Here is a 26,569-nt window from a genome sequence, read left to right as displayed (position 1 = left end):
TAGAATCCTGAAACACTTCCAAGCTTTCTACCTCCCTGAATTAAACTTTATTTTTTTGTTCTCCAAGCTGCTCAATCCTGTCTCAGCGTCTTTGAACTTATAGTTCTCTCTGCCTGGAATGTTGTTCCCTTTCATCTTCATTATAAACTCTGTCTTTCACGCCTTAGTTCAAACTTCACCCACTCAAACAGCCTCATGGGACTGCCTTTTTTTTTTAAGATTTTATTTATTTATTCATGGGGGGGGGGGGGCAGAGACACAGAGGGAGAAGCAGGATCCATGCTGGGAGCCCGATGTGGGACTCGATCCTGGGACTCCAGGATCAGCACTGAGCTGAAGGCAGATGCTCAACCACTGAGTGACCCAGGTGCCCCTGAATTAAACTTTAATAGCCATCACAGTGGTCTCAAAATAAACATAGTTTTAAATTCACATCTAAAAATTTGCTAAAGATCTTTTTTTTTTTTTAAGATTTTATTTATTTATTCATGAGAGACACAGAGAGAGAGAGAGAGGCAGAGACACAGGTAGAGGGAGAAGCAGGCTCCATGCAGGGAGCCTGATGAGGGACTCAGCCCCGGGTCTCCAGGATCACGCCCTGGGTTGAAGGTGGCGCTAAGCCGCTGAGCCATCCGGGCTGCCCAAGATCTTTAAACTATATGCAACATACACAGAATTTGAAGAGTAAGCCTGGATAGTACAAGTTCTAATTCTATTTAGATTTTTAGATTTTTCTTTTAATTTGTACTTTGCATTGCCTACCCCCGCAACCTCTCCCCCAGGCACACATTTACCTTCTTTGTCTTCTGTTATTATTGAGGTACAAATGGTGAAAAATTCGTAGAAAACATTGAATGTAAGAATCTCTCCTATGAGAAAAGATAGGACATTTCTTAGTCAATATACAAAACTATGACACTGTTAGAAAAATTTTTTTTAAGTTTGAACAATCACTACGTGTGAATTTTTGCTGTGCAATACATGTCTGCAGACCAGTCTGAGCACGCCTGAATAGCCTGGTCAGGTAGTGGTATCTCACCAGCCGATATGCTACAGATACAAGATAAAACAAACTCCCAAAGGTCAGCTTTTTGGGCAAGCTGAACACCCAGGCACAATGAATTCATTGTACTGTGACAGGATGTCCAATATGCTTCATTTTAATTTGGTTTGGGGGTGCTAACATAGGATAACTTGTTTTTTAAAGATTTATTTGAGAGAAAGAGGGAGAGAGAGCATGCATGAGCATGCATGAGTGGGGGGAGGGGCAGAGGGAATTGCTCAGCTTGGAGCCTAAAGTGGGGCTAGATCCCACAAACTATGAGGTCATGACCTGAGCTGAAATCATGAGTCAGACACTTAACTGACTGAGCCACACAGGTGCCCCTAAAATATGATAACTTAATACATCTGGCTCTTTGCTATAGACTGAACATGTATTTTGCTCATATTTTTAGAGGTGACAGTATTTCTAAGGTGAGAAAGGAGATCCAGGAACTACTAATAAAATCAGTGCAGCTAACAAGAAAATCCATTTTAATTTTTGAATATTTTCCCAAAACTGTATAATAATACCACTTAGCATTTAATGAAAAGGCATACATCACGGGAACAAAAGGCACAGCACAGGGAATGTACAGCCAGTGGTACTGTAATCGTGTTATATGATGACACAAGGTAGCCATCCCCGGGGCGAGCACAGTAAAATGTAAAGTGATGTGCTGGATCACCATGTTGTACACCTGAAACTAATGTAACACTATCAACTGAAACCAAAAAAAAATTATTTTAATTAGATAATGAAAGATATACAGAATGCTTTCTCTTACCACATTCATGTAAACATGTTAATAAGCTGAACATTTATTCCCATTCTAAGCTAATGTTTATTTTATTTCCATTTTGGTAAGATTCTGTTCTTATGTTACTAAAAGTCACGTATTAATCTTTTTAATTCATTTTTCTCTCGAGATAGTGATATATGGTATTTATTTGCTAGGGTTCTTTACATAATAAAGGAATTAAAGACTTGTTTTTCATCAAAGCTGCAAGAATGTATTTCCAGTATGTTGACCATCATTTTACAGCATTTTTAAAAGATGTTATTTATTTGAGAGAGCAAGAGGCAGGGCAGACGGAGAGGGAGAAGCAGACTCCCTGCTGAGCAGGAAACCGGACTCACAGGACCCTGAGACCATGACTGCAGGGGAAGGCAGATGCTTAACTGACTGAATCACCCAGGTGCCCCTACATCTTTTTTTTTTTTGGAAGAAGCAAAGGACAATAAAAAACCTAGCCACCTTTGTTGATAAATACTATTGATTTTCAGAAATTCTCAATCATCTCTTGTAAAAACCAAGGTAATACTGGCTCTTAAAATAACAACTCTATCACTTTGGTAGCTAAAAAACAAAATTGGGGTGGCAAGAAAAGTCTTTTTCATTAAATTAAATTTGACTTCATTAAAATTAAGAGTTTCTGCTCATAAAAAAAAAAAAAGAATTTCTGATCATTAAAAGATACCAGTAAGGGAGTAAAAATACAAGCCACAGACTTGAAGCCATAGAGAAGATATTCAGAACGCATGCATCTGACAAAAGGCTTGTAGCCAGAATATATATGGAATTCCTTAAAACCACCTATACTACTCAGAGCAATCTACATAGTTAATGCAATCTCCATCAAAATACCAACAATATTTTTTGCTGAACTAGAACAATCTTAAAGTTTCTGTGGAAAAAAATAAAATAAAATTTCTGTGGAGCCAGAAAAGACCCTGAATACCCAAAGCAATCTTGATAAAGAAAAGCAGAGCTGGAGACATCGCAATTCTGGACTTCAAGTTATATTACAAAGCTGTGGTGATCGAAACACCATTGTACTAACACAAAAAAAGACACATAAATCAATGGATCAAAATAGAAAACCCAGAAATGGACCCACAATTATATGGTCAATTACTCTTCGACAAAGCAGGAAAGAATATCCAAAGGAAACAAGACAGTCTCTTTAACAAATGGTGTTGGGAAAACTGGACAGCTACATGCAAATGAATGAAACTAGACCACTTTCTTACACCATACACATAATAAATTCACAATGGATTAAAGACCTAAACATGAGACATGAAACCATAAAAATCCTAGAAGGGAGCACAGGCAGTAATTTCTGACATTGGTCATAGCAACTTTTTTCAAGTGGGCCCCCTGAGGCAAAGAAAGCAAAAGCAAAAGCAAAAATAAACTATTGGGACTACATTAAAATTAAAAGCTTCTGCACAAATTTGGCAAAAGAAACAATCAACAGAACTAAAGGGCAACCCACAAAATGGGAGAAGATACTTGCAAATGGCATATCCAATAAATGATTAGTACCCAAAATATATAAAGAACTTACACAATTCAACACACAAAAAAATAAATAATACAATTAAAAATGGGAAGAAGACATAAACATTTCTCCAAAGAAGACATCCAGATGGCAGACAGATGAAAAGATGTTATCATCACTTATCATCTATTGCCTCACATCTGTCAGAATGGCCAAAATCAACAACACAAGAAACAACAGGTGCTGGTGAGGATGTGGAGAAAAAGGAGCCCTCCTGCACTGTTGGTGGAAACTAGTGAAGCCACTGGGGAAAACAGTATGGAGGTTCTCAGAAAGTTAAGAAGAGAACTACCCTACAATCTAGCAATTATTCAAAGAATACAAAAACACTAAATCAAAGGGGTACATGCATGTTTACTGCACTATTATTTACAATAACCAAATTATGGAAGAAGCTGAAGTGTCCAGTGAATGAATGAAAGGATAAAGATGTGTAGACACACACACACACACACACAAACACACACTGGAATATTACTCAGCCATAAAAAGAATGAAATCTTGCCACTTGAAATGACATGGATCGAGCTAGAGAGTATAAGGCTAAGTGAAATAAGTCAGAGAAAGACAAATACCATATGATTTCACTCACATGTGGAATTTAAGAAACAAAACAAATGAGCAAAGGGGAAAGAAAAAGAGGGAGAAACAAAAAACCATATACTTAACCATGGAGAACTGATGGTTACCAGAGGTGGGTTGGGGGGATGGGTGAAACAGGTGATAGGGATTAGGGAGGACATGTGTGAGGAGGAATACCAGGTGATGTACGAAGTGCCGAATCACTGTATCATACACCTGAAACTAATATAACACTGTTAACTAACTGGAATTAAAATATAGACTTGAAAAAAAAAAACAATCTTTTGAAACCAATACAAAATGGGCAAAAGACTAACAAACATTTCACCTTTAGAAGGAAGGAAGGGAGACAGATTATCTTCTTAAACCATTTTTTTTTTAAAGAAGCAAAACAAAAGCACCAATGAAAGGAAAGGTCAACAGCTGTACAATCTTATAGTCATCAAAAAAAAAGCAAATTGCACAATCATGGGATTCTACACACTCAGCCAAATGGCTCAAATGAAAAATACTGATGTTAGCTGGTGGGAAAGTATCTAACAGTCTCCTACTATGAGGATTGTCAGTGGATACAGTTACTGTGGAAAACTACAAGGCAAAAATACAGCTACCCCATAGCCCAGGATATATCCAACAGAAATGAGTGCACATGTCCATCGAAAAACAGATACAATATTCATAACTGCTTTATTCTTAATATCCAAAATCTAGAAACCACCCAAACCATCCTATTCACACAGTAGCATACTACCTATAATGACCTGTACAAGAAACCGACACAACAGTTCACACTGTGTACAGAAGATTCAAGAAGCAGACTAATGTGTGGTGAATTGAGAATAAGGAGCTACCTTGGAGATGCAGTGCTGTCTGTGAAATGGCAGGATGGAGCATTCTGGATTGCTGAAATTTCTGGGTCTTCAGCTGAGTTGTGATTACATGCATGTACACATTTTAAACATTCTACTGAACTGTATACTTAAGATTAACACACTTTACTATAAGTAGATTGTCCCAATTAAAAAAATATACAAGTGCTTTCTTACATCTTATAAAAGCTGCAAAGTGAACTTTACCTAAAGGTATACCAGTAACCGCTGCAATCCCCTTCATTTCCTCCTCAAAAGGACCTGGAAAATTGCCAAGGAGACCAGGCTGGAAAACAAATAAATGATCAACCATTTGACCCTAAAGGGCTGCTTTAGATTGGGTTCTTTTACATATAATTTGTTCTAGATGCTCCTTCCATATAGTAAGTGATAAAAGTCATTTATAAAGGACTTTTACATCCTGTATTTCTAAAAGATGCTATGTAGGACTCGATGGTAGGCCCCTCATTTTTTAAATATGTATTTTATTCCCTTAAACTCAACTGTTTTCAGGTATTATGCAGAGATGTATGTTTATTTTTTCCTGCCTGGCATTTCACCCTGTTCTCCAGAAGGAGAGGGAACTAGGATAACTGCACTTGGGTGACCGGACATGATCCACAAACAAATGCATCACAACAAGCACCCCTTATCTCCACCTGAACTCACCCTCTTGCCTTGGCACTGCACCCTCATTACTGCTTTCTTCCCACACTCATAAAAGCAAATCTATCTTCTAGTCATTCACAAAACCTTCTGTCTCGGTTAATGGGCTTCCCGGGCTAAGATACATATGTCATTTGGTCCTATGAAGAAAAATCTCTGGGTGTCCTGAGATACACAGGCAAAGTACTTAAAAAAAAAACAACAACAAAAAAAAAAAAACCACCCAAATCTTCAATAGTAAACTTGCAAATATAAGTACAGCTGACCCGTGAACAATGTGGGGAGTTGAAAATCTCTCCCAAAAGAGTATAGTATCTGACTCTCCCCAAACCACTGATAGTTTACTGTTGACCAGAAACTTACTGATAATATCAACAGTATTATCGCATATTTTGATTAACAACACATATTTTGAATGTTATATATATTTTATGCTGTGTTCTTACAATTTAAAAAGCCAGAGCAAAGAAAATGGTTTTTTAAAAAATCGTAAGGAAGAGAGAATACATTAACAGTATTTCACTGTATTTATCGAAAAAAATCCATGTATAAGTGGACCTTCCCAGTTTAAACCTGTGTTGTTCAATGGTGAACTCTATCTGTAAGGGGAAGGACATGCTATGCTCTCAGATGAAATAACATATTTGCCAACTGTTCTGTAAAATAGTTTCTGTAAAGTTAAAATACTTTAAAAAAAAATTTAAGGGGCAGTTAATTGCCAAAATTTGCCATGCTATTTTGTGTCATGTTTTTTTAAATTATTTTTTAAAAGATTTTATTTATTCATGAGAGACACAGTGAGAGAGAGGCAGAGACACAGGCAGAGGGAGAAGCAGGCTCCATGCAGGGAGCCCGATGTGGGACTCGATCCCGGGTCTCCAGGATCACGCCCTAGGCGGAAGGCAGGCACTCAACCACGGAGCCACCCAGGCATCCCTCTTTGGTGTCATGTTATTCTAACATTACCAAACCCCCAAATTTTAACTCCCTCTAAAGTTTCGATAGTGTTCTAGAATAATTAAATGCAAACCTGTCCCCAGCTCCTTAGAAGAATTTGTCAGATTATGCCTTTAAGTAAATACTAGAGCCTTTTCTGAACTCTGTGTATGTGTGTATGTTTAAAATTTATTGTGGGAAATAATATTTCTTACCAACTTTTGATCCACTATCTGCATAATTTTTCCACTTGGCACAAATGCAGTTACTAGATCCTTCAGGGAATTCACTATAATCTTTAGCTGAAAAAAAAATAATAAATAAATAATTTAATTATCAGGAGACATTAAAAAAGTTGACATTGAAGATTAATATTGGTTGGGTGACAGGCACTGAGGGGGGCACTTGACGGGATGAGCACTGGGCATTATGCTATATGTCGGCAAATCAAACTCCAATAAAAAATATACAAAAAAATTAATATTGGTAAAATGGAAACAGACACAAACCTTTTGACTTATCCATAAAGAATTAAATAGAGTGCCATCTGAAAATATTTTCATCTCATATACACATACATCTTTAACAGGCCATTTTATTAATTAATTAGATGAAGGAAGAGGATACAGAAAAAAAAGGCAAACAAAAAGAGCAAGAAGGTACAGAAAAATGGCATCATTTCTTCTATTATTAACAGGAGAAAAATATCAAACTCAATCCTTAAAATACTTAGTATGTAATTTCATGAAATGCTCTTTCAAAAATGCAGTTATATTCAGTAATGTTAGAAATGGAATATTTAACAATCCACATACCGCTGGTGCCTTGTCAGCCATCAATTCATGCCATCTTTTGTAGGGCGGTAAGTCAAGATTTATGGTGTACCAAGGAACTGAACCCCTGTAGCTGTAATGAGAGGTGTATCATCGTGAAATGTAAAAAGCCAATTCTGATGGGGGTTAGACAGAGGCATATTCTTAACAACACAGAAGTTGGTACTCAAACCAACGTCTGCAGAAAAGCTCATTTTCCCAGCTAGTGTTTCTGCCCTATGTTGTACACACAATCACACGTAATTTCAGAAGTCTTAGAATCCAGAATTATACATTCTGGAAGGATAAGGGGAATTGGTGATATGTAAAAGAATCAATTTTGGTTCAAGAGCCTCATGTCAACTGAATCTCAGGGCTAGAAAATAACTGCCTTTTTTTGCCCTCCGAAATCTCTGCTGAGGACTGGTCTAGGCTCTGGGCACTTCTCTGAGTGGTCTCCCAGTCCCACTACTGCCAAATCATTGTCTCTAGCATGGGATTCAGTAAGGTCACCTTCTAAGCCTCCTGAAGAGGCAGCACGTATTAGCTTCTCATGACTGGCTTTAAGAACCTTCTCTACTCACTCAGCCACGAGACTCTTCCTGCCATGCTCCCTCTCTCCTCATCTCCTGTACTCAGTCCACACCCAAGCTCTGTTCCAGTCATAGGCATTCCCCAATTTCCTACTCTTCAATCGACAAACAGCAATTTCTACTATACAACGTAAATACATGGCAACGTCCACTCCTTTTAAATGGAGCTGGGCCCTATTTCTGGTGGGTGAACTCTACCACTGTTCTCTGTAGCTGCAGAAACATCATCTTCTGGCTCTTGTTACTAAGCCTCTGTGGGTGTGCCATTCAGTGACTTATCAGCTTAGAACTACGCCTAAAAATAGCCAGCGTTTGCTCCATTATTTCTCTGCTCCAGAGAAACAGAAGGGGCATGCAGGTGTGAGCTACAGCTGATATCCATATTAAGGACTATGATACTTAATTCCTAGAGAAAAAAAAAAAAGCTTAACATAAAAACAAATTCTGTTTCTGACTGATCCTAATTGTGCATGCAAAATTCGATTCCACAATTCTAAAAAATAATTCTTGTTCATTCTATTACAGGCAGGTGCTCCTAATGGCCTCCCCGCCAGCACGCACTTAGATTTCCATGTCCGGGAGCAATGGTAAAACAGGGGCCAATTGGAGCTATGCACGTGGCGGCACTGCCCTCAGACAGGGTTTCTACCTATAAACCCCAATCAGAAGTTCTTCGCCTTAGAATATCCAACAAAACCCAAACTTATATCCACCCTAATCTCCTGATTCTTTTCCAGTCTGGAGCCTTGGGTAGGCTCAAGGATTCCAAAGAAGAAATGGGGAGTGGAGATAAACTCAGAACAGCAGAGGATTAGACTAAGTGGGCATGGGGAGACCCCACAAACCTCTCTATAAAAACACCTCAACTAATCACAATTCTTGGAAAGAACTGTTAAACTGATGAACAAAATCATTCTTACAACTAAAGCTTAGCCACGATCCCACATCTTATTTCTCAAACATTTTTCTAAAATATCTTGGTATTTAACACCTGTACCTCAATTTCCTAGAGAAATAAATAGTATCTACCCTATGAGGGCAGTGATAATTACATGCGATACACAAAAAGTACTCAGCAGTATTGGTATTCGACCAATAGTAATTACTACAGAATAGTTTCCTACGTTACTGCAAATAATAAACATCATTAAATTATTTTTGAGACTTAGCATCTGCTCTGCCCAGGTCATCACAGTCACTATTAAGAACTGACTGAACCCACCTGGCTCCACAGGTGGCTCAGAAACTAGTCCAAGTGACACAACACAGGTACATACAAATAAGAGGGCAGATGCTGAGTGCCAGGGACCAGGGGAAAATAAATGCTAATGGGATTTGGATGGATCCAGGGGTGCTCCCGCTGTCAGTCTCCGGATCTCCAGCCCTGATGTAACTGGTCGGGCTGGATAAACAGGTAACTCCTCCCGCACAGATGCCCATGCATACCTCCAGAACCCGTGCACTTGATCAAGAAAATGTAGAGGAGGATTCTGTTGTCATTCAAAGGTATATGAACACTGGGCTCCCCTCTCACATCCCAAGACACATTTCTAGTTCAGAGAAAAGGATCAGAGCAGAATGGAAGATTTTTCTGTAGAGAACAGTCTAGTAAGGCAGGAAGGAATCCAGTAGAAATACCAGGACTAAAATATTTACATTGTATGGAAATATAAATGTGTTTGTATGTGTGTGTTGTGTACACATGTGTGCACATACATATGCTCAGCAACCTGGAACCAGTTGAGAAGCCCAAGCAGGGAAGGTATGCAGGGTAATCAACTCATGGACACATGTAAGGTGCACATGGAAGGGAGGAGGGAAAAAAGCCTTCAACATGGAAGGTATTCATTATGTGTTAAATGAAGTGGGGCCGTGAGACCAGTCAAGAGATGCAGCCAATAAGACCCTGAAGACCAGGATACAGTCAGTGTTTACATGAAGGAGGACCTCCAGAGAACAAGCCATTAAAGCACTGGAATACACATTGTTTAGAATAACATAATATAGGGGGATCCCTGGGTGGCGCAGCGGTTTGGCGCCTGCCTTTGGCCTAGGGCGCGATCCTGGAGACCCGGGATCGAATCCCAATCGGGCTCCCGGTGCATGGAGCCTGCTTCTCCCTCTGCCTATGTCTCTGCCTCTCTCTCTCTCTCTGTGACTATCATAAATAAATAAAAAAAAAAAGTTAAAAAAGAAAAAGAATAACATAATACAAAAATTTTAGAATAAAACATAAAAACTGATTACTTCTAAATTATTTCCTACCAAATATTTACTTCTTTCCACAGAAAAGTGAGTAAATCAAAAGAATTTTATTACAGTTGCACTGTATCTGGGACAGAGGCTATTCAGAGCACGTAATTTAGGCAAGTGGGGTACAATAATATATAATTGGAGTGCTACAAAATTCAAGTATGTCATCTTGGTATTACTGGAAATTAATAAAAGGAAAGGTCATTTAGTCTGGAGTCCGGAGGTGGGCAGGGGAAGGCCTCCCACCCCACTGCTCCTCAACTACAGACCCAATAGGAAGAAAAGTAGCCCTGCAAGTTGACAGGACCCTTAACCAAGACTTTATCCCAGCAGAGAAGAGAGGTTGCCCTGCCAACAGCCTGGCCAATGAGAAGCCACTATTCTTCGGACTCCAGTTCCCTCTAGTGGGCTTTTGGGCAACAGCTTTCTCAACTTCCCTGTGTCCTCTTTAAAAGAGCACTCCTCTCCTTTGTTCTGCAGACTTGCCTATGATTTTGCCCTTGCTTGCCCTTGCTTGCCCTTGCTTGCCTAATTCTCTACTCTTCCTGAATAAACCCATATTTGCTGGTAAAATAACTGGCAGATTTATTTTTAAGGTTGACATTACTTGGTGATCAGAAGTGGGATCCAGGGGCACCTGGGTGGTTCAGTGGTTGAGCATCTGTCTTCAGCACAGGTCATGATCCTGGAGTCCTGGGTTCAAGTCCCACATTGGGCTCCCCGCAGAAAGCCTGCTTCTCCCTCTACCTGTGTCTCTGCCTCTCTCGAATAAATAAAGCTTTAAAAAAAAAAAAGTGGGATCCAGAGAAAACCCCCAACAACTCCAAGGCTGATGAGCAAACCAGGTGCTGATTAACCACAGAGTCAACTGGATTCCCTACTTTCTTGCCAATCCTCGGGATTGAGGGTAAGTCTTCCCGGCGATTCAAGCTCCGCTCTCTGTGTTTGAGCTCTCCAGGCTTTATTTGGGACGTGTCTTAAGGCTTTTTTTTTTTTTTTTTAATCTGAGAGTATTTGTTGACTCCTTTACAGAACTGGACTGTTGCTGTTGTAACAGAACTGGTCTGCTCCTGTGCCAGTTTGAATTGACTCATTTTGGGATTGGACTGTGCCTGCTGGAAATGCACTAGCTTTTGGTAGGACTTCAGTTTGGAACTGGACTGTTCCCTCTGTTTGGTCTGATTCCTTCTGGAAACAGGCTGTTGAAACTGTGCTATTAGGATTTTTTTCTCTTTACTCTAGAGAGAGACATCTAAGATAATGGGATCCTAGTCATCAAGAAGCTTTGAGGGTACCCGGTTCCTACCACGACTCCAGCTGGTCTATGTTTAAGAACTCTGGTAGCTCCACACATGCATCTGTAACTAAGTAGACTGAGTTAACCAAAGGTAACTTGGAGCTTCAGCATCCTTCACAGGGAACTTCTGAGCTCCCCACACTGGGCTTACTCAGAAGCAAATTAGGAAGCACAGCTTCCTATATGGGAAGCCTGTTTTATGTTTTTTTTTCTTAAGATTTTTATTTATTTATTCCTGAGAGAGAGAGAGAGAGAGAGGCAGAGAGAGAGCCAGAGGGAGAAGCAGGCTCCATGCAGGGAGCCTGACGTGGGACTCGATCCCAGGCCTCCAGGATCACACCCCAGGCCCAAGGTGGCGCCAAACCGCTGAGCCACCAGTGCTGCCCAGGGATGCCTGTTTTAAATGCTACCTTGAGGCTTCTGAATCCTTTCCGGATTCTGAGTTTGCCTCTTTGTAAAATACTATTTCTAAATTAACTGAGGCAACAAATGAAAAGTCAAAACGGCTTCTGAGACCTCTTTCCCCGCCCTGCCACCTTCTTTGATTCCAGATGTGTGGCAGGTGCCATTTTTCCTTTATTCTCACTGTTGAACTTTTTTCCTCCAAAATGCTCCCTGCTCCTTCTCCTGAACCTGCCTCTCTAAAGTTAAGTCTTCTGAGGATCTGCAGAAATGCCAAGTTTCTTCTGCTCCCTGTACTAAGAGAATCCATTCAAGCCAGAAAGAGCTTTCTAAAGTGATTTGTGACCTCCCCATAAGCTTGCTATAGAATTTAACCCATCTTGCTATTCAACTTACCCATCTAGTTTCTCAGACTTATATCCATTAGTCCACTTGCTTATTTGTGAGGGCCAGACCAAACACTGGATGAAAGTAGCCCGATAGGAACGTCGCGAGGGACGGGTAAAGAGCCTAACTTCTGGCAAAACACTAGAACAGCCCCAGGGAACATACACTGAGCAGTTACAGTAGCTTTTCCTAAGCCTGTTGATGGGAACAAAAATTCAGGCTTGTGCACAAAAGCCTGATGAACCTCTTCATGACTACTACAATCAACTCCAAAATGTTTTCATTTATTTTTTATTTTTTAAGATTGTATTTATTTATTCATGAGAGACACAGAGAGAGAGAGAGAGAGAGAGAGAGGCAGAGACACAGGCAGAGGGAGAAACAGGCTCCATGCAGGGAGCCCAATGCAGGACTCGATCTCGGACCCCCAGGATCAGGCCCTGGACTGAAGACGGCACTAAACCACTGAGCCACCCGGGCTGCCCCCTCCAAACTGTTTTTAAAGAAGGTTCTGGTTTTCCTTTAAATGCTGAATCCACCCAGGTGGCATTTAACTCTATGGTCATCAATGACCTGAACCAGGATCCTTTTTCTTAAGTCTTAAAAAGGATCAGGATGGAATGAAAACTGTAATCACTCCAGATTGATTGAATCTGGCAAACCAGCTCGCTTGTTTCCTAGATGGGTCGCCAAGAGAAGGACTGCTGAAATTCTCAATTTTTTTACTTTGCAAAGGAAGGCTCCTAAACGTGATGTAATGAGCGCTGGGCGTTATAGAAGACTGATGAATCACTGATCTCAACATCTGAAACCAACACTACATTATATGTTAATTAACTGATTTTAAATTAAAAAACATAAAACTGAAAATAAAAAAACCCAAAATCTTTCCAGTTTCTATTATTGCAAAGACCCAGGACATTACTAAAAGGCTGGTACAAACTTGAGCGCCGCAGACACTGTCAGCCCTTTACTCAGTCTTTCCAACCTCCTCCTAATTCCCAAACACATGGCCCCGAGGAGCTACAGGTGCTCGCCCCAATCCTGTCTCCAGCAGCCTGCAGAAACCACTTTCCAGACTGGGAATGAACCTGTGTGTGTAGTAACGCCAGAGCCACACTCTCCGTGCTTAGCCCCACGGCTTTAACGCAGCCTCTACCTCCGAGCACTGAAACAGCTCAAGGAGCTGGAGGGTCTCTATAAACCGCAACAGGTGCCCATCTCTAACCCATTCCCCTTTTGTCTAGGCCCCCTGAGAGGTACGCATTCTTCTTAGCTCCTCTACCTCTATTCATTTACTGGGCCAAGGGGCGCCTGGGGGTGCAGCTGGTTAGGCATCCAACACTTGGTTTCAGCTCAGGTCACCATCTCAGGGTTGTAAGATCGAGCCCTGCATAAGGAGACAGCATCCACCTGCTAAAAATTTGTAGCCCTAAAGGGATTTGCTCAAATTCAAGTTTGATACTTAGGGCACCTAATCTCCAAACAAGGACTACACTCGGATCCAGATGCTACCCTTCATGATTGCTGATGTGACTTTTTGGCTCCTCATGACAATTTACAAGAAACCCCTCTAACCAATGCAGCTTTTTCACGACTTACTGACAGTTCTTATTTAAAGGATGTAAATAGTAAATACCGTGCAGAGTATGCTACTGTAACTCCTTTTGAAATCACTGAGGCAGCACCTTTATCTTTGGCTATTTCTGTCCAACAGGCTGAGATCTATGCCCTCACTCAAACTTGTCCCTGAGCCAAGGATGAAACCACAAACATTTATACTTATAGTCAGTATGCCTTTGGGGCATTCATCAGTTTGGAATATTATGGAAACAATGAGATGTCCTTATCTCTGATGGAGATAAGATTAAAAATGGCTCTTACGTCCAAAATGTACCAGAGGTCAGACTTTTGCCGGCTGCTCTACTACCCATAAGGTCCTTGGGTGTACCAGACTAGACTCCCTGGAGGCCAAACAAAACCACCTCACTGGTATTTCCACCAAAAATGCTGCTCTTAAGGAAATCAATACCCCAACATCTTTCATGGTCCAAAAGGATGTTCTCTTGAATGATTATTTAGAAAAACTGACAAGAGATACACAACAATTGGCCCCAGAGAGGGAAAAACAATATTAAAAATCTAATAATTGTTGGCTTGATAAAAAGGAGAACTCTGGTTTGGACCAAATAACAACCTGGCCCTACCAGAAATTCTAAAATTCCCACTACTTACATGCCTTAAACCACTGGTCTAACAAAATGATAGCATTCATGAACCAATGATGATGGGGAAATATGCAGAAGTGGCTACTTTACTTGTCTCACCTGTCCGAAGTATAATCCAGGGAAACCTGTTCACACAAATTCATCCCCTACAGTTTTTCACTGATATAAATATATTTTAGTCATGGTTTGTATGTTTTCTCCCTGGATCAAGGTTTCTCTCAGGGACAGGCCAATGCTGCTTCTGTGGTTAAAATTCCCTTAGAAAAAGTATCCCTGCTCTTCCCCTAAGTGGCCCGAAGTGACCTCTGATAATGGTTCACTATTCACTGGATCTAGAAAACCCTACAAAATCATGCAAGTCAAGAGGTTCAAATCTTCATGTTCACTTTAAGAACACACATGAAACTGCCCAGGCCATGAAGGGTATACGTATCCAAAAAGCCACCAAGTATCTGAAAGAAGTGATGCATGCCATTCCATTGCTGCAGTGGTGCCCAGCTACGTCCAGGCCAAACAGTGGGGCTGCATACAGGGTCAGTGGCCCAAGAGGAGTGCTGAATTTTTACTGCACATGCTTAAAAATGCAGAGTCTAGTGCTGAACCTAAGGGTTTAGATGTAGATTCTCTGGTCATTGAGCACATCCACGTGAACAAAGCCTCCGAGATGCGGCAAAGAACTTACGCGGCTTGTGGCTGGATTAAGCCATACATGAGCTCTGCCTGCCACATCCACTTGATCCTTACTGAAAAAGAGCAGACTGTTCCTAAACCAGAAAAGGAGGCTGCACAGAAGGAAAAGATATCCTAGAAGAAACTGAAGAAACAAAAACTTAAAACTTATGGCCTGAGAATAAATTCTGCATAGAATAATTGCAAATAAAAATAAAATTTTAAAAAATCATCCCTACTTGGGGAACCAGTCTCCAACTTAATAACTTAATAGTGATCGGGGAACAATGTGATGGGTCAGGTGCTTCCACAAGTCTGTGCTCTTTACCCAGTTTTACAAACCTTCGCTGTGTGCACCATCCTCAGTCCTCAGAGTTAGCTGAATGTACTAATGGTGCTCGCAAGACTCAACTGGCCAAAGGTGTAGAGACCCTTCGAATGCCTTGGCTGACAGCACTGCAGCTGGTCCTTCTAAATTGCACATCTACTCTCTGGGAATTCATACACTCAACCTACTGACACAGTTACGGGACATCCAGTACCCGTGGCCCCCGCCCCTCTGACCCAGAGTTGATAAAGGAGACATACTTCAATACTGGAAGGCCTAATTGCTTCTATTAGAGATAACCATGCTTTCTAGAGCAATCTCTTCACAGAGCACTCCTAGGAGACAATGACCTGAAAAGTATCACCCCTTACAACCCCAAGATTTCAGCTGTTGGAAAACACATCTTCAGAAAGACTCTCCAACTTCACTAGAAAGGTCTTTTTTTCAGGTACTGCTAACCAACACTTTTGCCGCCAAACCTCAGGGTACAGACTCTTGGATTTATGGGACGCATCTTCTAAAGAAAGTGTAAAACCCTGGCTGAGCCTGCACACCAACAGGTGACCTAGAAAATTAGGAATTTCCCAGAACTGAAGCAAATGACATTTGATAAAATAGCTTTCCTAACACGTCTGGACCAGGCCTGGATATCTTTTTCTCACTATTGCTTCTCTTTCTTCTGTGGAAAGACAAGGCCCTTGTCTGCATTTCCCAAGCATTTATGAGAAGGGGAAACCTTTTTCCAAGATTTTAATTAAATTCAAGTTAGTTAACATATAATGTAGTATTAATTTCAGGGTAGAATTTAGTGATTCATCAGATGCATACGACACCCAGGGCTCATCACATCACGTGCCCTCCTTAATGCCCATCCCTCAGTTACGCCATCCCCCCACCCACGGAAACCTCTTTTGATTACGGCCTTTCAGAAACAGCCTCATCATAATCCTGCAACAAATTAATTTTTCATTTGTTTCTCCTGAAGGGGTAGAAGGTTCACAATTCACAAAAGTCTTCTTTCATCTGAACTCAGTTATCTGACTCTGGATTCTTACCCTAATTCATAATCTCTGAATTTGCAACCTTACAGACTATACTATCAATAACGCACTTGGTTCCAGCAGTTTTTCTGAGATAAGACTGTGTTTAAAATGCCTTCGGGATGCCTGGGTGGCTCAGTGGTTGAGCATCTGCCTTCGGCTCAGGGCGTGATCTCGCATTCTGGGATCGAGACCTGCATCAGACTCCCCATGGGGAACCTGCTTCTCCCTCTGCCTGTGTCTCTGCCTCTGTGTCTCTCATGAATAAATAAAATATTTAAAAAATAAAATATGTAAATCTTTAAAAATAAAAAAGTAAAATAAATAAAATGTCTTTGAAGTTTTGCTATTTTGCCAAAAGTTAATCAGCTATCCCTTCATGTTACACCTCTATTAGATGTTTCCAAGTATGCTGTGTGTGCTCTTGGCAGTATTCACTGTTCTGCTTCCACCATCTCTTTAAGCAGAGACCTCCAGGAGGCATACATGACTCTGCATTTGCTTTCACCAGGAAAACCTCTTTCCTAAGTCAGAATACATGCTAATAAATATTTCAGTTGGCTACTTTTAGTCCTGGTTTAGAGCCATCATACGATTTGCAGTTATGTTACTTCTGTTTTGTGTAATTATTTTAAGTTTCTTTTTTTAAAAAAATATTTTATTTATTCATTCATGATACACACAGAGAGAGAGGCAGAGACACAGGCAGAGGGAGAAGCAGGCTCCATGCCAGAAGCCCGACGCGGGACTTGATCCCGAGACTCCAGGATCACGCCCTGGGCCAAAGGCAGGTGCCAAACCGCTGAACCATCCAGGGATCCCCTATTTTAAGTTTCATATTTTGTTCCCTATCAACCTTTTTTTAAAAAGCAATGTACCCAATAAGAAGATGCTGGTTCAATGCTCCAAGAAAATCTCCAACACATACAACCTAAGAAGACTTTCAATGGCAAGTTCCTGAGTGTTCCCTCCTAACCTTCCTTGTTAACTCAAATGTGGCTTTAACTGGTTTCCAACTGCTGTGCACCTTCCTCCCTGCACAGAACATGACAAGCAGGAAAGGTCCTTCCTGGCACTGAGGGGAAAAACCACTAAATATTGAAAACCTGACTCTTGATCACTGATGCTTTCAAAGAAAGATTTTTTCTTTTTTTTTTTTTTAATTTTTAAGAAAGCTCCACCCTCAACATGGGGCTTGAACTTACAACCCAGCAGGAAGAAAGGAGCCTTGCAAGTTGATGGTACTTTAGATACTACTTTACTACCCCAGCAGGAAGAAGAAAGACTTTGCTCCCGCCCTGGCAACAGCCCAGCCAATAGAGACTGCCATAACTCAGCCAATAAAGAGCTACTATGCTTTGAACTCCATTTACTCCAATGGACTTTTTTGTTTGAATAGCTTTTTTTTTTTCTTTTTAAAGATTTTATTTATTTATTCATGAGAGACACAGAGAGAGAGAGAGAGGCAGAGACATAGGCAGAGGGAGAAGCAGGCTCCCTGTGGGGAGCCCGATGCAGGACTCAGTCCCAGGACCCTGGGATCACAACCTGAGCTGAAGGCAGAAGCTCAATCACTGAGCCACCCAGGTGTCCCTGAATAGCTTTTTTTTTTTTTTTTTTTTTTAATAGCCTTCCTAACTTCCCCCTTTCCTCTGTAAAAGAGCATTCTCCTCTTTTGTTCTGTTAGGCTTCCCCTTAGTTTTGCTGTACCTTGCTTGTCCTGGATTGCAATTCTCTGCTATTCCCAAATAAATCCATTTTTGCTGGTAAAATCACTGGCAGTTTTATTTCTCAGGTTAACAGGTTAAAGTTGCACTCTGCTTTTCCTTGCCCCAGCACACTACTTTCAGAGAGAAGGAAAGTAGGACAAAAAAAGATTACCTTTCCTTATACCTTTATCTTATTTTCCACATTCTGTACCCTCTGGGCACGTGGGCTATTCTTACATCTTTCTCATAAACCCATTTTGCCACAAAAGATTTGAAAAAGCCAGATACCTATACTAAAAATGTTAACATTAAATGTGCTCAAATATGACACCGCCCCCCCCCCCCACCCGCCTTATGTTTTTTAATCCCGTTTGCCCTTGACAGCTTTGATTATCCTGCCAGGGTTTATTTCTTGAAGGTTTGACATAGAAGACCTTAGACTTTCTCCCAGTGTAATCTGGTGATTTATATTCAGGAACCACAGACAGTTCAGCTCTGCATTTATCAGGATGAAAAAATGCTTGGCAGTAGACAGGATTTCCTGGAGAATGGAAATTCTTTTTTTCTTTGATTTTGATAGGCACTTTAATTATGGGGTATGTCCATATTTGTTCAGGGTCTTAACTAAATACATAATACACAAACCTGAAAAAAATTCTCAGGAAAAAAAAATAGCTGTCTCAGGATAGAAGATGTGACTTAAAGTTTTCTTCATTATTGTCACTTTTATGAGATCATTACATAGAGAAAAATCTCCACAAAGGTCAAAGTCAATTTTGATTATCTGATGTTTACTCACGTTGGTCCAGAAGGAGGATAGGTTGATTTTCTGCAGTTTTCTGTCCACTACAAAAAAAAAAAAAAAAAGGAAGAAAAAAAATTAAGTTTCAGGAAATAAACTGAGTAGACAATGTGAAAAAAACAGTTGAAGATTGTGAAGACAAAATCAAACGTGATTTGCCCTTTTAGATCTTCTCAATACCTCTTAAAAGTCTTTTCCTCCCAGGAAAACTTCTAAAGTTTCAAACTTAAGGGCATTTTCAGTCTTAATTCAATTTGCATTAGTGCTGTAATCTGGCTTCTATATTGCAAACATATTGAAAAAAGAGAAAATGTTAAAGTAGATGGAAATGTTTGTTAGGCTCATTTATCTCTAACAGTAAATTAAATCTTGATAGACTATGATATCACTTGAATTCATGAGCCAACTCCATTGCAACAGAGATTTGCATCCCAAACCAGATTTTCAGGACACACTGTGCAGGGCCCTTCATAATCTGGCCATAATTTACCTTCCCAGCCTCCTTTGCTGCCACTCCTCTCACGCACAGCCACCTGCAACCACGTCCTCTCATCTCTGACCTTTCCCTGCCTGTGTATGTGCTATTCCTGGCGTAAAATGCCTTTTCTCTACCTGACGAACTTTGGACTTTAATTTCTAAGACCTGGTTCAAATACTGTCTTTTTGTTAAGTCTTCCTCTACTTCCCATATGAAAATAGTCATCCTCTCCTCCGTCCTGCTGACAGCACCTGTGTACATCTCTATTACCACAGTTATGACAATGCACTATAATTATTTCCCTCTTAACTACCAGATTCTGTGCTCCTGGAGGTGAGGATGGCTCCCAACACTAAGACCCTCAGTGCATGAATGAATGAGTGAACGTGACTGTTTTAGGGAGACTATTCCAACTTCATAGCGAAATAAAATCAGCTCTTAACATAAAATGATAGAAGTCCACGTGGATTTATGATTCTTTTATTACTAGCTCAAGATAGCAAGTATGTTTATCTCCTTCTTCTGCAGATCCAATATTGTAAAAGTAAGATAATTTTTAAAAAGAAATGTAAATCCACAATAAAAGAACAGGGAAGGGAACTACTCAAACTATAGTTTTTTTTTTTTTTAAGATTTTACTTATTTATTCATGATAGACATAGAGAGAGAGAGGCAGAGACACAGGCAGAGGGAGAAGCAGGCTCCATGCAGGGAGCCCGACATGGGACTGGATCCCGGGTCTCCAGGATCACACCCTGGGCCGAAGGCAGACGCTAAACTGCTGAGCCACCCAGGGATCCCCTATAGTTTGAGTTTAGAAAATAGTTCTGCAACAAGTATGTGTGGGAATAGAGATGTAACATCTTTTTTTTTTTTTTTTTTTTTTAACAGAAGTACAGGTGACACACAATGTTACATTAGTTTCAGGTAGACAACATAGTGATTCCACAACTCCACATGTCATGCGGTGCTCACCACAAGCCACCATCGGTCACCATACAATGCATTTTTGTAAGACCACCATATTCTCTATGCTGTACCTTTCATCCCTATGACTTATTCATTACTTTAGGTCTTAACTTTTTATAGTAAAAAAGTGTATAATGTAGCTTGACATTACCTGTGATCCAAACATTAACTATCTAAATTACTTCACTACAGCGTAAGTTTCTCATATAAATGTTTTTGCCTTGTAATTTTAGACTGAATTCACTAAGAAACAGGATCAAGCATCAAATTATCAGAAGCTAATTCAATCGTTAGAATTTAAACTCTATTTCTAAAATATAAGAATATAACATATGACATAATAAATAATATCAACTTGATAATTCAATATCAAGATAGCAAAAGCTAGGGACACCTAGGTGGCTCAGTTGGTTAAGCATCTGCCTTTGGCTCAGGTCATGATCTTAGGGTCCTGGGACAGAGCCCTCAGTCGGGCTCTCTGCTCAGAGGGGAGCATGCTTCTCCCTCTGTCTCCTTCTCTCTTTTAAAATCTTTTTTTAAAAAAAAAGATAGCAAAAGCTAATTTCCATAGCATTCAATGTTCAGAAATAGTGGTTGAGAGTATTCTTGTTTGAAAAAATTTCAGCCCCTGAGTTTAAAAATTACAGTAAAACATTACTGCTGCTAACCTAACTACTCTGTAATACAGAAGTTTGGATATTCAGCATCTATTTCTTATAAAAATTTACAGAAATGATAATGGTCTACAAGAAGAAAAGACGTTCATGGCTGATATTGCTGGTTAATTAACACATGATAGATTAGAATATTTTCTACAAAGTACCTGTCAATTAGCAATATGATTAAAAAACACAAGCTTGAAACAGCTTGCATTTTCACAAACTTTGAACATTTGTCCGACTAAGCTTTTGTCTGCTCCACACATATTTTCATCACCGTCAGTTGTTTTACAAAACAGATTCCATTTCATGTCTTCCTGAATTACTAAATTCTCAAGTTCTGTGAAAGCATCCTTGCTCGTAGTTATTCCACGCAGACTATTCAGAGAGACTTATTCTTCAGTCTCAAACTTGGCATTGGTGCTTCGATAAATAGCAATAACGAATCAGTGTCAAACACTACAGCATCAATAACTGGGAATCAATTTGCCTTGCTCTTCAATTGACATGGGTAACTGTTCTCACCTAGAGGCCAAAAGTGCAAAACAAATTTTCTCAGGACACGTTTCTTCTACTGCTGCAATCAAATGTGATTTCATTAACTCACCATGGGCAAATCGCTTTCCTTGCTCTGCTAACAGATGAGCTACTTCAAGACCTACTTTGGTTGCAACCTCATTTTGCTTTTTAAAATTTGTAAATAAATTCTGTGATGAGATACTCTTTTAAATCGTCTTATTTTCCTGATCATTTTTTCCAAGGAGTCGGGAATACTGTGACGACTGCTTAATCATGCCATGTTGACATATACTGCACTTCTTCAGCACAATGCTAGGTGTGCTTTGTCTTTAATTAACTGACAAGATAATCCACACTCCACTTTGACTCAAGAGCACACCTGAAGTTTACTTTTGTGTTTTGACATGACAGGTTTGCACCGATAATTTCTTTTACAGATAAAAATAACATGGTGCATTGATATGTGTGGCAGTTAAAATGCAGTTAAACTTGCAAAACCGTCACTTGAACTGTGCCAACAGGAGTGAAAAGCCACAAGCACACTGCACACAGGCTCTGCTAGACAACTCACCTGCTCTGATGCGAGGCGGCCACAGACGACAAGCAAATACACAAGTGTGGTAACGTTCCAATACTACTCTGTTTATGGACACTGACATGTGAATTCCATATAATTTTTTTGAATTCCATGTAATTTTCACAAGTCACAAAATATTAATCTTCTTTTGATTTTTCCCCTCAACTTTTAAAAAATGTCAACACCATTCTTAGTTCGCAAGTCTTAAAAAAAACAGGTGGCAGGCGGTGTCGGGCCTGCCAACTGTTGTTTCCCGGCCACTGCTGGAAAGCATGAACACTCGTACAAGCTGTCCTTGTTCTTTCTAGACGACTTTTTTCCATTTCTCTAGAGGAAAACCCTTGGAGGTGGTGTGTATGTGTGAAGAAAAGAGAGGGAGAGAAAGACTGTGTCTCATTTTCTGCCTAGTGATAACGTCATGTGTGGTTTGGATGAAGAGGTCAGGACCTCTTGATTTAACTCTCCTTTTACCCTCATTTAATATCCTTCTAATACCCTCCAAGATAATTGCCACTCTGAGCCAGGACCTCTCAGCAGGGCCTGCCCTCACAACAGCTGCTTCTCCTTGGTCTTATCAGCCAACACTCCGCATCTACCACCTACCTCCCAAAAATTACCTGAAGGTGCCTCAGACGCAGAGTCATTTACAATCATATGCTCATGGACCCACTATTGGCAGCACTTAGCTATCTTAGTTTCCTATGGCTGCTGTAACAAGTTACCACAAACCTAATGGCTTAAAACACCACAAACTACGCTATATTATAGCTCTGGAGGTCAGAGTCTATAGTGGGTTCCAGGACTGTGCTCCCTCTGGGGCTCTTAAAACAGAATGTGTTTCCCTGACTTGCAGCTTCTAGAAGTCACCTGTGTTATTTGGCTCGTGGCCCCTTCCCCCATCATCAAAGCCAGGAGAATAGCATCTTTTCTCATCTCTGGCCTCCTGCCTCCCTCTTATAAGGATCTCTGTGATTATATTGGGCTTGTTCAGGTAATCCCACATAATGTCCCCATGTCAAGCTGCTTCACGAAATTGCATCTACAATGTCTCCTTTGCCATAAAGGGAACATACAGCTTCTCAGGATTAGGAATGGGCATCTTGGAGAAGCTATTACTCATCCTACCACACTATCCATACAAAAAGACACCAAGATGAAATATGTAAAATCTCGTAACAGACCAGGAATTACATATAACCATTTGCTCTCAATTTGGAACACCAAACCCGAATCCCAGTAAGCAAAGTGCCTACCCTGTAAGAAATCAATGCTTTTCATTAGACCTGTATTACAAAGACAAATGTATTAACTTAATATATTTTCATCGATAAAAAACTTGTGGAAATATGTTATAAAAGTACCCTACATAATATCCTTGATTCTCCTCTTAACCCACAATGCCTTAAAGATAAACTATCTAGCCCTGTACAAAAAAGCTGAATGACTCCTGCCTGAGAGTAAACGTCTCTAGGTCTAATATTTAGGCACAAAGAAAAAAAATGAAAAATAACCTAACTCAAAAATATTCAATAATTTAAGGAACAGAAAAAATAATGTAAAATAATAATCAGCTTCAACACTCTGATTACTCTAACAGTAACCTCAAGAGAAATATGTTCTATTTATAAAACAAGATGATATGAAAAGAGGTAAATCAAATACTTAAAAAAAACTGCTGAAATAAAAAGATAGAAAAGTAAAGGTGAGAAAATCTATCTTACAATATAGAAAAAAAATTACATAGAAAACACAGGAAAGGTATTTATCCAAAGGATACAAACATAGTGATCCAAAAGGGCACCTGCACCCCAGTGGTTTTTTTTTTAGAGATTTATTTATTTATTTATTTATTCATGAGAATACACAGAGAGGAGAGAGAGAGAGGCAGAGACACAGGCAGAGGGAGAAGCAGGCTCCATGCCGGAAGCCTGAGCAGGACTCGATCCCGGGACTCCAGGATTGTGCCCTGGGCTGAAGGCAGACGCCAAACCAGGGATCCACAACCCCAGTGTTTATAGTAGTGATGTCCACAATAGCCAAAATATGGAAAGAGCCCAGATGTCCATTGGAAGATGAATGGATAAAAAACATGTGGGGTGTGTGTGTGTGTGTGTGTGTGTGTGTGTGTGTATATATACACACACACACACACAACACAGTATCACTCAACCAAAAAAGAATCTTGCCATTTACAATGATGTGGATGGAATGAGAGTGTATTATGCTAAGGGAAATAAGTCAAATAAGAGAAAGACAAATACCATATGATTTCACTCAGATGTGGAATTTTTTTTTTTCGGATGTGGAATTTAAGAAACAGATGAACATAGGGGAAGGGAAGGAAAAATAAGATGAAAATTGAAAGGGAAGCAAACCATAAGAGGTGCTGAACTCTAGGGAACTGGGGGTTGCTGGTGGGGGGACAGGGTAACTTTGTGATGGACATTAAGAAGGGCACTTGAGGGGATCCCTGGGTGGCTCAGTGGTTTAGCACCTGCATTCGGCCCAGGACGTGCTCCTGGAGTCCCAGGATCAAGTCCCACATCAGGCTCCCTGCATGGAGCCTGCTTCTCCCTCTGTCTGTGTCTCTGCCTCTCTCTCTCTCTCTCTCTCTCTCTCTCTCTCTCTGTCTCTCATGAATAAATAAATAAAATCTTTAAAAAAAAAAAAAAAGAAAGGCACTTGATGTAATGAGCACTGGGTGTTATATGCAACTGCTGAATCACTAAATTATACCTCTGAAACTAATAATACAGTGTGTGTTAACTAAATCTAATTTAAATAAAGAAAACATAGGAAAAATAAAATTATAAAATAAACCACAGGAGAAAAAAAATAGAAAGGTTTATAAAATCAATATGCGGGGTTCAGCATCTGATTAACAGGATTTCCAGAAAAGAGAAAACACAAAAAATATAGAGGAAACTATGAAAGAAATAATACAAGAAATTTTCCTAGACCTGAATAGAGATGTGTTTTAAAATGAAAATGCCTACTGATTACTCAAAAAAAAATTACTGGAAAAAAAAAAAGAGCCTTCAGTGAGACACATTACCATGCTATTTCAGACATAAATAAAAACAAATAAGCACTGGGTTGGGGAGGAGGTCCTGCAAAAGAATAAGAATTACACTCCCATCAGACTTCTCACAAGCTACGTGAATGCCAGAAGAGAATGATGCCATTATTTCCTTGGCAGGGAATTAATTTCAAACTAGAATTTTATAACTGGTCAAGACATTGATCAATTTTGGGATTTAAATGAAATCTCGATTTTAAGTCATTGCAAAGATGCAGAAAAGTTGATCTCCCACACATTATTTCTTAACAAGTTACTTTTATATTCTAGCAAAACGAGAGTAAACCAAGTCAAAGAACAGGATCCCAAAAGAATGGCTCCAGCATACACGGTAAAGGGAACCCTGAGGACAGAGAAGGCTCTCAGGAACAGGCGTCCTAACAAAGGAGACTAAACTGTATGGCTGAAGGACTGGAAGAACTTGAGGAGATTCAGGAGAAGAACGGAATTTATGAACAAAAGAAAAACTAGAAATAATAGGAAGAAACTGTAGCATCAGAAAAGTATGGTCCAAATAAAAACAAAATGGTCCCAACTAGAATGGGAATTCAGTAGGTCTTAAGAACAGACACAATAAATACTGAGAGAATATATCAGAGGTTGAAAAATATGCAAAATATAGTCAGGATAGGGGGCGCCCGGGTGGCCCAGTTGGTTAAGCTTCCAACTCTTGATTTCAGCCCAGGTCATGACCTGGGGTCACTCAGGGGCGTGAGATGGAGCCCTGAGTAGGGCTCTGCATGAAGTGCAGAGTCTGCTTAAGATTCGCTCTCTCTGTCTCAATTTCATTATGTCAACTGTAATTCATATGTCTGATAAGAGACCTGTATCTAGAATATATAAATATCTTACAACTCAATAAGAAAAAGATAATTTAATTAAAAAATAGGCAAAGGATTTGAATAGACATTTCTCCAGAGAAGATATAAGTCAACAAACATATGAAAAGATGCCAAACACCATTTGCCAATAGGAAAATGCAAACCAAAACTACAATGAGGGATCCCTGGGTGGCTGAGCAGCTTAGCGCCTGCCTTTGGCCCAGGATATGATCCTGGAGTCCCGAGATCGAGTCCCACATCAGGCTCCCTGCATGGAGCCTGCTTCTCCCTCTGCCTGTGCCTCTGCCTCTCTCTCTCTATGTGTCTTTCATGAATAAATAAATAAAATCTTTAAAAATAAAAAAACTACAATGGGATATCACTTCATATCTACTAATATGGCAATAATAATAATAATAAAACAAGTGTTGGCTTGGATGTAGAGAAATTGGAACCTTCATACAGTGTTGGTGGGAATGCACAATATTGCAGTTGCTTTGGAAA

At 40.0% G+C, this 26,569-nt stretch overlaps 1 protein-coding gene across 4 annotated transcripts in view; it reads right to left on the bottom strand.

Annotated features, from left to right (window-relative positions):
• The window catches only part of ASAH1 (N-acylsphingosine amidohydrolase 1), a 48,160-nt gene that overhangs the window by 6,724 nt on the left and 14,867 nt on the right, over positions 1-26,569 (bottom strand). For 2 of the 4 annotated variants that reach the window (XM_072776158.1, XM_072776159.1), the window contains exons 2-6: positions 18,961-19,007; positions 7,259-7,349; positions 6,659-6,745; positions 5,049-5,127; positions 795-869 (exon numbers count right to left, since the gene is read on the bottom strand). In XM_072776158.1, coding sequence (XP_072632259.1) covers positions 795-869; positions 5,049-5,127; positions 6,659-6,745; positions 7,259-7,349; positions 18,961-19,007 — 379 coding nt within the window. Of the gene's footprint in view, positions 1-794; positions 870-5,048; positions 5,128-6,658; positions 6,746-7,258; positions 7,350-15,097; positions 15,230-18,960; positions 19,008-19,143; positions 19,244-26,569 lie in introns of those variants that run through there. The other 2 variants (XM_072776160.1, XM_072776161.1) reach the window with 2 other exon arrangements.

The sequence above is a fragment of the Canis lupus genome, chromosome 15, assembly GCF_048164855.1.
Source record: "Canis lupus baileyi chromosome 15, mCanLup2.hap1, whole genome shotgun sequence".
NCBI lineage: Eukaryota > Metazoa > Chordata > Mammalia > Carnivora > Canidae > Canis > Canis lupus.
The sequence above is the reverse complement of the archived record's forward strand: the minus strand, read 5'-3'. Positions and strand labels throughout refer to the sequence as shown.